General features: G+C 39.1%; 1 protein-coding gene across 2 annotated transcripts in view; it reads left to right on the forward strand.

The window, feature by feature from the left end:
• The window catches only part of MIA2 (MIA SH3 domain ER export factor 2), a 37,067-nt gene extending 25,365 nt beyond the window's left edge, over positions 1-11,702 (forward strand). For both annotated transcript variants that reach the window (XM_059849947.1, XM_059849948.1), the window contains exons 20-29: positions 1,294-1,354; positions 1,673-1,708; positions 2,636-2,703; positions 3,402-3,484; positions 3,842-3,973; positions 5,487-5,639; positions 6,959-7,090; positions 9,621-9,697; positions 10,091-10,325; positions 11,134-11,702. In XM_059849947.1, coding sequence (XP_059705930.1) covers positions 1,294-1,354; positions 1,673-1,708; positions 2,636-2,703; positions 3,402-3,484; positions 3,842-3,973; positions 5,487-5,639; positions 6,959-7,090; positions 9,621-9,697; positions 10,091-10,325; positions 11,134-11,282 — 1,126 coding nt within the window. In that variant the 3' untranslated portion in view covers positions 11,283-11,702. The remainder of the gene's footprint in view (positions 1-1,293; positions 1,355-1,672; positions 1,709-2,635; positions 2,704-3,401; positions 3,485-3,841; positions 3,974-5,486; positions 5,640-6,958; positions 7,091-9,620; positions 9,698-10,090; positions 10,326-11,133) is intronic.
• Positions 11,703-12,522: the final 820 nt, after the last annotated feature.

Genomic DNA, 12,522 nt, shown 5'->3' on the forward strand with positions numbered 1-12,522 from the left:
GTTGCTGTGATCACTTGTTCCAAAGTGAAGAAAGGGCAATACAGAATTAAAAAAAAACCAAAGCATAAGCAAATGTATTTTCTTCCAGTTTCTTTGTGGTGTATGTATGTTAGACACTAGTTTGTGTGTAATAATACAGACTGAGGGTGGTTTTACTTTTAAAAAAAAGTTAAAATGTTAAAACATTTGGGTGTTGATGATTATGGCACCTGCTCTTCCATTAGGGTCCTAATTGTACTGATACATTAGCTTTAATGGTATGGTAAACTTGGTGTCTAATCTAGTTCCCATTACTGAACAAAGCTAAAAATAAAAAGTTAAGAGAATGTTGTGAAATAAATGGAATGTTCAGTTTTCCTACAGAGCTAACATTTATGCTGTGTAGTTATAGTATTCTATTTCTGTTTCTCAAAGCTTTTCACATAGTCCTGTTGCTTAGAAATTATTTACTAAAATATTGTCTTGGCTGAATATTTGCTGTAGCTGTTTCTTAACTGCTCTGCTCTGTTTTTGTTACGCCGGCTGTGTACCTCTGGGGTTTTTTCTGCATTTCCTCTAACTGTGACATAATTTTTCAATATGTAATGTATATTTGCCATTTTACTTCATTGTTTATGGGGGTATTAGGCCTAACTGAACAGTAATGATCAATACTTCTTCTTTGTGGACATTCTTCAGTATTCATACAGGGAGACAGAATTCACTCTTCCTGATTTATCCAGAACATGGATTTTGTAGGCATCCCAATTTTAAAGATAATGTTAATATTGCAAATAGCGTATAACCAAGCAATGTCTGTGTCTTTGGCCCACCTGCTGAGAAAGCCTCTCTAGCTTCTACACTGTGCACAGGGCAGCTGGCAGCAAAGGTGGCATCATACATGAGGTCTTGAAGTCACTTCAGTGCAGGTGTCTGTCCCTCAGGGCTGACTGGTAGCCTGTGACAGTGTGGTGCTCCAGCCACATCAGTTCCTGTGCTGAGCTGGGTGAGGCTGGCTGGTAGGGCATGTGAGGAAGGACAGCCTTTATGCTGGAAACATCACAAACCACTGAAAAGCTGGGGGTGTGTCGGGGTTTGGGTTCTGTTCTCTTGTTTGCATCCCTGTTTGCCTAGAATGTAAGGCCTAGAATTTCCACCGTTAGTATAATTTTTTGTATCCCATGGGCCTAAGTGACAATACTGTCTTTTGGATTAAAAAAAAAATAATTACACCTTTTGGCTACTGTTGAGTTTATTGTATTCAAAACTTTCCTGCATGTTTTATTACAATATCAAATTCTCATTTTGTTACAGAGAGCGAGCAAAGGACCTGGAGGAAGAGCTGGAGAGAACCATTCGTTCTTATGAGAATCAGGTATTTGTGCTTTGTGACAACATCTGTGCCAGTAGGAGGGATTTACTGCAACTGGAATACCACTTGCTCTTAGCTTGTGAACTGTGTTGGGCTTGGCTTTGTTGGGTGTCTAATTTTGCTTCCCCCTGCTTCTTCTTAATGTCATCTGGTTTTGACTGACACCATTTCAAGCAGAGATCACCAGGTAACTTTACTGAAAAGCTGAATTTCCAGTTTAGGCACCTCATTATAAATTAGCCACACACATTAAATTTATAAAATAGAGCATACAATCATAAGTTTTGGGGTTTAGATGAATAATGAATCTCTCTTTCACAGATTACTTCACATGAGAAAAAAGCTCATGATAATTGGGTAAGTTCCAAATACTGAATTTCCTGTGTTTTCTGCATCTTCATTTTTCATTATTTGAAAAGTTTATTTTAACACCTTTTGGGTCTTACTAAAAACAGATCATCAAAATTCTCTCTAACCTTTCACTTTTAAACATATTTCTTGCAGAAATACACAAAAACATGTTAAAAACACTTCTATTGTATAAAATAGTTGGAAAAATTAAACTGGATACTTATGAAGACAGTAGAATGATAATCTTGTATCATTTGTTATAGTGATAAATCTGCTGGAAGAACATGACACCATATAACAAATGTGTGACATTTTGCTAATAATGAAAGCTTTTGGCCTTGTTTCAATGCCATTTTGATATTTTCTTTGGGTGTACTTCACTTCTTTTATCTACAAGTAGAAGACATTGTGTCCTGTGAGAACAGTATGTTCCATTGACAGCTTCCTAAGAATGTTGCTACAAAATCCATTTTTGCCTTTTTTTTCCCAAACAGCAAAATTTAAAATATCTCCTGACTAATACATTCTTCACTTTCATGGAATGTCGGAGATAAAATCCTGCTAAAAGCTATGGTGCTTTATGATCATAATTCCAGAGGTTTATCTATCTGATTTTAAATTAAAACATTCTTACGTAGAATTGGAGACTTCAAATCTTCTGTAGATGCTTCAATCCAGGTATAACCAAAGAATTTGATTTCTGAAGTTTTAAGAACCTGCAGGAAAGCCTTATCATTCCTCCAAAATTTAGGTTTTAGAGCTGCTAATATCATTTGCTGACATGTGTGAGGCTCCATACATGAGTCATATCTCGTGAAAATGCAGTTTCTACACTTCACATAGAATGTGTTGGACCAGGAATTGTCATATTTATGAGGCATTTAATAAAAAAATAGCAATATCTAAGCATCTGGTTTTTGTCCTTTCCCAAAGCTGACAGCCCGAGCAGCTGAAAGACACCTCAATGAAATAAAAAAAGAAAATGCACATAACAGACAAAAGTAAGTGCAGTTCTTCTCTACTCCCAAACAAATGCAGTTTGGCATGTGTTGGATTTAGGCAGATTGATGTTTTCTGTTGAGGTATTGTGGCCCAAACACAGCAGAGAGATTAGTGTTTGAGTTCTGAAAGAAGGAGAGTCACTTGAGCTTTCCTGTAATTATGACATGCAAGAAAGTAAGAACTGAGGAACATGTGAAGTATTGAAATACCTCAGGAAAGAAGCAGAATGTAGTACTAGAACACAGATGCTGGGGGGAAGAGGGGGTTTGTTTGTTTGTTTGCTTGGTTTGTTTGTTTTACATAAGTGTGTATCAACCAGATGATGGGGTTACCTTACAATTTCACAGCTTATCTCAGAAGTTAATGTTGAACTAACAGCTGGTGGTAATTGAGAGAAACTTTCAGGTGTGAGGTTAACTAATACTTGGAGGGCAATTAGAGTGATGTCATACTGGGAATGTGGCATCTAAAATGCAACTTCAACTTCTGAATTACAGTGTAAACACAGCAGCAAACAGAAATACTTTCAGGCATTTTTAAGTTCAGAGTACTGTGACATCCTTTGTCACATTTATTTAGGATAAAATACCTTGCTTCATTATCCAGTTAGGTAGAAGGCCTGGCAGTAAACGGTGTGGTCTGGTAAAGCTTTTGCATTTATTGGTCACTTGCTACTTAATTTGTTGTCTCTTTGCAGATTAACTGAAGCAGAATTTAAACTTGAACTTTTAGAAAAAGACCCTTATGCTCTTGATATTCCAATGAGACCATTTGGCAGAGGTACAGTATTGAATTGTTAAATAGAGCCTAATTCTTTTGGTTCATGGTTTTGTTTCCCAAGACCACACATATTTAATTATTTGAAAACTATCTTAGCCATGTGTATGTACAAATACCAGTCATTTAAAAAAAATAATTCGGTCATAAGTGACTCTAGGTCACGTCAAGTATTTTGTTGAAACTAAGAGCATTTGTAGTATTGATGAGAGTAGACTGGGAATATGTTACACATGGTAATGAGAGCACAGTTTTCATTTTAGTTACACGGTTTAGTTTTTAACTTCACATGAGAAGTTATTTATACAGTTTGTTAAACTAAGTATTGTGAACTTGAGTATTTTGTTTTAACTGTTCCAGAGCATTCCCCATATGGACCCTCACCAATGGGCCGGCCTTCATCTGAAACAAGAGCTTTTCTTTCCCCTCCTACTTTATTGGAGGGTCCTTTAAGGCTTTCACCTATGCTTCCAGGTGGAGGAGGAGGAAGAGGTACAATTCTTAAACTTGAAAATGTATCTATTCTGGATTTCTCTCTCCTCTCCTGTAAACCTGTCACACCTTTTCCTCTTGTTCGTGACAAAAAGTATTAAAACAACCAATTCAACATCAAGAGTTAATTGGATAAACTCTTCCTGTTTTACAGCTTGCTTCTAAAGTTTTTAATGTGTAACAATGCAATTGGAAATCTAGTTTTTATTTGTAGGTTGGTCAATGGATTCATTTTAGAAGCATAAATTAAGAAAAGTAAAAAGCCAGACTTAGCTGTTGTCTTTTCTTTCTTGGACAGATGGGGTTCAGCTGAAATAAATATGATTTTAAAGTAAAAGGGAGTCAGTTATTTTTCTGAAGAAAGAGTACTGCTCCTTCCATCTCATTGGTCATCAGTCCGTGAGAGAATGTTGTCAAAACAGGAGGCAGTTTTATTGGAGGTTGTGGTATTTGAAAGTTACTGGTTCAGTAAACTGTTTCCCTTCCCTTTGTTCTAAATTTGAAGCAGCCATCATAAATGGAGAGTGTTTCTTCCCTACTGATAGAAGGGACCGGGAAGTTTGTGTGTAAGGAGTACAGTTCTGAGATTCCAGAGTAGGTGAAAGTAACCTGGGGTGGCATGGGTTGTAAGGGAAGAAAACTCCATTCATATTTCTTATGCTGATGGAAGCAGTGTAGGTAAATGCTAGAGTGAAGTTCAGCATCTGTTACAGGTTTGTTAAAGAAGCTACTGTTTATTTTTACCATTGCACCCATTGAAGCCTTTACTTAATTAGTGGGAAATATGTCCAATTTCTATTCTGTAAGGATTTCAGTAAGTGCAATTATAGTACTTATCTCAGAGTGCACAAGACACACAATGGCTTCAAGCTTTAGGTTGAATTATAGCATGGAAAATTAGAGAATGATAGTAGAATTCTGTATTTCTGTAATTTGAGACCCAGTCTGCTTTGGAGGAAGCTTGCCATCTAAAATCACTCATTTTTACGGTTCTTATTGCACTTGATTATGTGTTGACCTGGCCTTAGAGGGTTTTTTGTTTGTTTGGTTGGTTTGGATTTTTTGGTTTGGTTTTTTGCTTCTTCTTGAATAAAGAATTAGAACCAGAAGAGTGTTGAATGCAGATGGGTGTTTTATGATACCGGTATTAACTCGCAGCGTGCTAATTGTTAGTTTGATTGGCAGCAGGTTTTTATCACTGAGAAGATTATTTATCATGAGGGTGCTAGTGTCTGGTTCAAATTAACTGAAACTTGTAAAATGATTAGTTTTTTAAAAGCATTGCAGGTCCCCTATGCTGTGCTGTTACTGAGCTAAGACTTCATTGCACGCCTTGGAACCCTTCTCGTAGTTGGTAGCAAACAGCCGGAGAGCCCCGTGGAGCCAGCACCTCCTGTGTCCTGGCAGAGCTGGCATCCCATGATCTGATCCACTGTTTCCAGACTGAATGAGGAAAGCCAAAGCAGAGGATTTAAAACACAAGGGTGAATAACTACTCAATTTCTTCGATTAGGATCCAGAGGAGCAACTGCCATGTATGAAGCTGGAAGTGAAAGAGGAGAGCTGAATTCTGATAGATTAACTGATCCCCACAGACCACCATCAGATACTGGATCCCTGTCTCCTCCTTGGGAAAGAGAACGCAGGATAATTCTTCCTCCACCAGGTAAAAACTCTGCTTAGCTACTGTATCCTTGGAAAAGAGGAGTTACTGACTTAGAATCTATATATTTAACTATTTTGGGTTTAAAAATATTAAATGTTTTCTTGGGCTTGCATGTGCAACTGAACTGGTATTTTTTAGTAGTAGTTTTTTCCTCTTCTTAAATAGTGTGGTTCACTTGCACTTCTCTGTTATCTTTTAAGTACATATTGGTATTATCAAGGGACAATCAGCTGTTTGGTTTCATCATTTTACTGGGAGTCTGTTAAGTGCATTAAGAGACCTGTCTGGGCTGGATAGGTAATAAGAGATTTAAGAAGTAAAAAGTTCTAATTTATTTAAGTAAAAAACAGGTAATGTTGAAAAATGTTATTTTTCAAAAAAACCCCATTTATATTAATAGTACAGGAGTACCATGGTACATTCATCCTCTCTGGCTCATGTTTTCCTGTTGATACTGTCTCTTCAATGATTAAGAGCAGTAAAATCAGTCTTCACACTCACTTCTTCAGCTAAACATCTGTGTTGCACTTAACCACTCAGGGAAGGCAGAGATGAATTAAAGAGGATTCTGCTGATATTTCTCAAATAAAAACTTGGGGTATGGACAAACTTCCTGGATACCTGTAATAAAGAAGAAAAAACATTACAAGTTTAGAAAAAAAAAAAAGTAGGTAACCTCAGTTATTACTGCAGCAAGCCATACACATCTGTGTGAAAGCTTGGTAGTGAAACTCAAGGTCCTCTCAGGATGCAGGTTTCTCATCTGGCAGGTGTGGTCTGTTGACATGATACTGCAGAGAGGTATTTTGGTTTCCTTCTTGTTCTTAGCCCACCTTTGCCCTTGGATCTCACTGATATAGTTTGTCTTGTAGCTGCATGACAGATTGCTAGATCTGATGCCAGCAAGCTGGTGGAAGCATATTACAGCACTATGAAACATAATGGAAAACAGTATTCTTACCTAAGAATGGCTTAAAACATGCAGTTACTTATTTTGTCTCCCATCTTCTTTGCTAGGCTGAACCTTTGTTTCAAGGCCCCATTGTTTATAACTTAGGCAATCATAACTTTCAAAATTCTGCTGTATGTTAAACCAAAAATCAATAACCTTTTGCAACTCTTTAGAAACATAAGCAATTGGATATACTTGGTGGGATTCCTCTGGGTTATTTAAGATTTGTTTGCTCACTCTGATTAACAGACACTTGGTATATTTACAAGAGCTTAAGATACCCAGAGAACCTTTCTGGTCTAAAATTGTGTGGAATGGAAGGAATAAATCTTCACAGAGCTGTTTTTTGTGATTTCTTCAATGTTAGGTGAGCCTTATGCAGATCCAGCTCTTCCTGCTCGAAGACAAGAAAGATTTTTCCCTAATCCTCCAAATACTGGAAGACTTTCTGGACCAGCAGAACTACGAACTTACGGTGTTCAGTCTTTTGATAAAACAGGTGGGAGTTGCTTCCATGATACTCTAGAGTGGAAAATCCCAGTAAGCTGACTGGGCATGGTAAGCTGTGGCAAGAGGACAGTTTTTTAGCTACCACAGACCTGAAGTTCCATTGTGTAAGAAACATTTGAACACCTGCTGGCCTTGATGCAGCCATTCCCTGTAGGAGCAATAGCCCTTCCTGCTGTCAGGTGGCTGGGATTCCGTGAATGACTGAATGGCAGTCATCAGGTATTTTTGTAGTCTACCCTCACTGTTCTGTGTGTTAACCAGTCATAATTGGTTGAGAGTCTGTTTTGGTCCCTCCCATGAGGCTCATCACAACATTAAAACATCACAAACCCATACTGGCATTTCTGTTCCACATTTGGTAAAGTTAGAAAGGCTTAGACTCACAAAGAGTGAAACAGAAACAGCCAAATGTTCAGGTGTCCACTGGCTTGGTGCACGGAGGCAGAAGGTCTGAGGCCTCTTCCTTCAAACAGTTGACCATAGTGGCAGCTCTTTGTTGTTCACAGTGAATTGCCCCAGTTTAATCACAGCTTTCACTGACCCACTGGTTTTGAATTGGCCGATTATGTACATTTTAGTCTGTGTCACTTGGCAATTGCCAGAAGCTCATAGGCAAAGTTTTGGTCACAGAGACCTTATCACTGACAGCTTAAGAGCTTTATACTTACTAAGCATTTTTCATCTTTATGTAATGCCCTGTTAAGTCACATGTGTCTGATTCATCAGCAAAGTGAAGCCATTAAGTTCCCAGCAGAAACTTCACCACCCAGGACTCAGATCCTGACAGGATTAGTAGTAAGTTACCATCTCCCTTGCACTGTTTCTGGCCAGAGGAGAAAGAACCTTTGTCCTCGGTGCCACAGTGTGTGAGAACTGGGAATGCTAAATTTAGTTTCAGGTTGAAGGTTCAGGTTTCAAAGTGAATTGTTCTTTATTGGAAGGCAGTTCTGTCCCTGTGCAGCTACTGACCTTCCTCTTTGCCAAGCCTTCTGTCAGTTTTGCTTCTGCTTTCTCACTCCTGCCTTTTAATACTTCATGTTCCACTTTCTTCTAGCACCTGGCTGCTGACTGAAGGACAGGAGAGGTGCACTGTCTTTGCACTTATTAATGCAGCCTTTTTTTACCCCTTTCTTCAGTCACTGACAGGATTTAATTATTTTTTTTAAACATTGTAGTCAGTTCCTGGGCAATTCAGAGCTGCTTGAATGGCAACAGGGTTTTGGATAACTTTGTTGCAAGTGTTTAACAGGTCATTAAGAATGTGTGAATGTTGCTTTTAGGGAGACACAGAATTTCACTAGAGTTGGCTGAGTGTTTGTAAAAAAAAACCCAAAACCCAAAAAAAGCTCTTCAATTAAAAAACCAACCACTAAAAACCAGCCCATTCAGAACAGCAGAGTGTCTCACAGTGCTGTAATCAAGGCTCCTACTCATTAGAGTTAAAAAGTTACGTTTCTTGGGAAGATAATCACAATGTTATGTAAAGTGAATGAAAGAATGTGGATTTTCCTAAGATGGTGTGCCAAACTGTGAAAACTTTTCACTTGAGGAGGTACCTGGAGCAGGAGTCTTATTGTCAAAGAAGAGTTAAAGGTTGACAGAGATTGTGAGGAACTGCTAAGGACCTAAAATGCAAAGTGTTATGCAACATAAATATCAAGGCATGAGTATTCTCTATGTCTGTGTGACATAGGAGGTGAAATGTTTTAGATTAAGTAACAATAATCATCAACAAGGCTGGGCCTGCTTGAAATGACAAGTAATTTAGAGTTTTTGAAAAGACCTGTCCGTTCATTGAGAAAAAAAGCTTGGTTTGCTTTCAAGGATTAGAAATACAACATGCACATAAAAATTTTGTCACTAGTCAGTCTTGTTTTGGTTTGTTGTTTTTTAGTATAATCATCTCTATTCAAGCTGAAGCATTGAAAGCAATATTTTTCAAATCCCAGATTAGGGGGGGTTGTTTGTTTAAAGAAAATGTATTTACTATATATATTTAGTATATTTATATCCAGTCAGATTCTACTCTCTGACAATTCCCTTTAATAGTTTTCTCTCGTTATTATTGAAAATACTTGTTCCCAGCAAAGTTTAAAAGTAAAAAGACTGAAGTTTCTATTTATCTCTATAGTTATAAAATAAGGCAAATGAGAGGAGGAGGAGGATGATGATGACGACTATTATTATTATTATTATTATTATTATTATTTCTGACTACTCATCCAAAACTGATATAGTTCTGGAAGTTTCCTTGATATTTGTCAGCCAATGAGGGAATTGGTTTTTGTCATATTTGAATAGGATTGGTGAAGCTCTGTGCCAAAAGCATATCATAGCCCAGCCATTCCCAGCATGGGGCTTACCAGAGAAATAAACTGTTAGTGGGAGGGAGGGGGAAAATGGAACTGCTGCTTGCTGTTGGTTTTGTTGCCAGTCTATCCTGATTTCAGAAAAAAATACTGAAATCAGTGGAGAGAAAGAGATCAGCACTGAATAACTTTTTAAACTTTTGCATACAGAGGGACAGGCATCTTCAGAACATAGTCCACGAACAGAACCAAGTGGAGATGGGATGAAGGATCATTCTAACCTTAGCGTAAGTAGCTAGAGAGGCTTGATTTAAAGAAGCTTTAATTTTCTGCAAAAAACATAGAAACATTTGTCTGTAGTCCATTGGTCACATTATATTGCACTCTTCAGTGCAAATTATAAAATTATATGTGTACTTTACCACAACACTCATTGTCTTCTGAATTACTTTGATATATTACTAATATAATCCCTGTTGAAAATTAATTATATCCCAAGACGAAACTATGGTCAAGCAGATGGTCCGTACATGTAGATAGCTTTGCTCAGGATCATGCTGCAGCTAAGGCAGAGTTGGAACTAGCTCTTAGCTAGTGTCACACCTAATGAAAGTGGGCCTCATGGGACTGGAGATGTTCACTTTCCCTCCCCTAACTTCCCTGGTTTCCTTGTGTTGCAGAACTCGCTCCCTGATCAGTCGCTGGCCCCTGAAAGTGAAGCTGTGGGTTCAGGGTTTGCACCTCCACCTTTCCCTCCAGTCAGACCTCCACTGATGCCTGTGGATCCTAGAGCACCACCAGTACCTTTCATGAGACGAGGCCCTCCTTTTCCTCCCCCTCCTCCTGCTGGCATCTACGGACCACGGGAGCGCTTTCCAGCACGAGACTTCGGGCCTCCACGCCCTCCGCTGCCAAGTAGGTGGCTTTAGCCAGCATTTGTTTCAAGCTGATGGACGTGAGTGCTTTGTGCAGGCAGTGAGTTACCACAGGGCGTAGATGTGTACATATTTGCACAACTGCTTCTCAATTCAGCTAACAGGGAGCGTATTTTCTGATTAAGGTTCATTGTGTTGCACACTTCCTTTTTCACAACAGCTCATCTTGATCTTTTTACAAATACTAGCTTTGGGTGGAAAGTATGGAACATGTACTGTTCAGCATTTAAAGGATTCTTTTTGAGGGGTAGGAAGGCAAGTAGGTAGGTTACCTTAATCCTTTTCTTCCTATGAAATTATATCTTCCATAAATCTTAAAAGTTTCATCCTCTGGCTCTGAAGTGCACTGGTGCCCTGCAAAGGGACAGTCCCAAACCAACTGTTTTCCCTTGGAGTTTGCATGACTGGAGACAGGTGTAAGTATCAGACTGCAGGACTTCTTTCTGACTCTTGCTGTTCTCTGAGTATTTGTGAAGAACTAAGCCATTTATCTGCCAAAATACCTGTAAGGTGTGGCACATAAGGGTTGCTGTGGCAAACTGAAGGGGCAGCAGCAGTCCAGGAACTGGCAGTGGTTGGCTGCTGCTTTGAGACTGTTGTGGGTAACTACTGAGAAAAGTGATGGTTTTGCCCTCTCTTTCCTGGCATCTGTCTCTTTGGATCCTGACATGCGACTTGTAGTTAGATAGGCCTAGCTGAGCAGTAAGCCAGCAGGAGGAGCAGGTGTACATGTTTACTGTTGTGATTGATATTAACTTACTAACTGGATTACTCTGATTCTCTCACAGTAAGAAATCCATTTCCAATGAGACCTTATCCTCACTATCCACCTCCACGACCTGGATTTTTGCCTCCACCACCTCCTCCTGAAAATAGAGTTGAACCATCTCAGTCAAATCCATCAGCTGTAGAACCAGAAGCACAGCAGGAGACTTGACAGTCATTTGGGGAATGTCCTGAACCAGTTTTGTGCTCTCCTACTGGCATTTTTCCTTATGTTAAGTAACCATTGTTACTTAGGTCTATACAAACTACTTCGCTCAAATTGAAGCTTAATAGGGAAAATTCTCAGGATAGTATTTTGTAAATAAAGAATTAAATACTTATGAATATTGTGAATAAGTGATTTCCACTGTACAATAGTCATTTTAAATTACACATTTCTAACTTGACTAGTCTCTCCAGAGGTGTATAAAATTAAATCATGTGAGCCTTATTGTAAAAGTCCAGCTGCTTTGTGCTGGTTGAGCTGTACAGGGAGTCCCTCTGCATGCCAAAAGTGATGCTTGCTGCTTTATGAATAGGATGTGAAAACAAATGGAAACAGTTAATAAAAATCTACAGAAAATGAAAACAATGTCACTGGTAACATGGTATAATAGATAGGTAAAGATGAATAACCATGATTCTCCACTCCAGTCCCCTCTGTTAATGGCCTCAGAGTGATCTTTCAGCTCTCAGGCTCTACACTGTGGCAGTTCTCCTGCCATGACACTGACAGGGAAGAGGCAGCAGAAAAGCTGAGCAACTCTCCCATCACTCTTCAAAAGCTGGAGTGGAGTAGTGTTTATTGAAGATGTGTACAGGGGTTTTTATGACCTGGGAGGAAGGAGTCATAGCTAGGATGTGCTCCAGCACAGCCCAGCCCTTGACTTTGAAGACATGTGTCTGCAGCAAACCAATAGGAGGGGTGTGTTTTTACTGTTTCAACATGAATTTGCTTTATTAGGCTTCAGATTTTAACCAGTATTAGGAAAATGCTGGGTAGGACAAAAGCAGAATTAAAAAGTACAAGAAGGAAGTGGCAAACTGCAGCATTAATAAGTCTTTGTCTATAAAAGAAGTTAGTGTGGTACCTTGTTCACCTCTTCAGGTTCCTGTGGTGCTTCCCTGGCAGGAGTGGCTGTCCCACTGCACCTGCAGCCAGGAAGGGGCTGCCCTGTGCCATGCTGCATCTGGACAGAGCCAAGCTCTGCTTTCACTGGTGACTGTACAATCTAAAGACTTCTGCTAGGAGCTGGTGGCTGTTCTGACAGTTTGGCTTCAACTTGAAAACAATGTAAGGACTCAGTTCAGTCATTTGCTAAGGGACCCTCTAAGATAAAGAAGCAAACTGGTTTTAGCAAGCCCCAACTCAGCAGCAGTTCAACCACCAGCCTCCATTCTCTGCATGCATG

Source organism: Haemorhous mexicanus, chromosome 6, assembly GCF_027477595.1.
Source record: "Haemorhous mexicanus isolate bHaeMex1 chromosome 6, bHaeMex1.pri, whole genome shotgun sequence".
In the NCBI taxonomy this organism is placed as follows: domain Eukaryota; kingdom Metazoa; phylum Chordata; class Aves; order Passeriformes; family Fringillidae; genus Haemorhous; species Haemorhous mexicanus.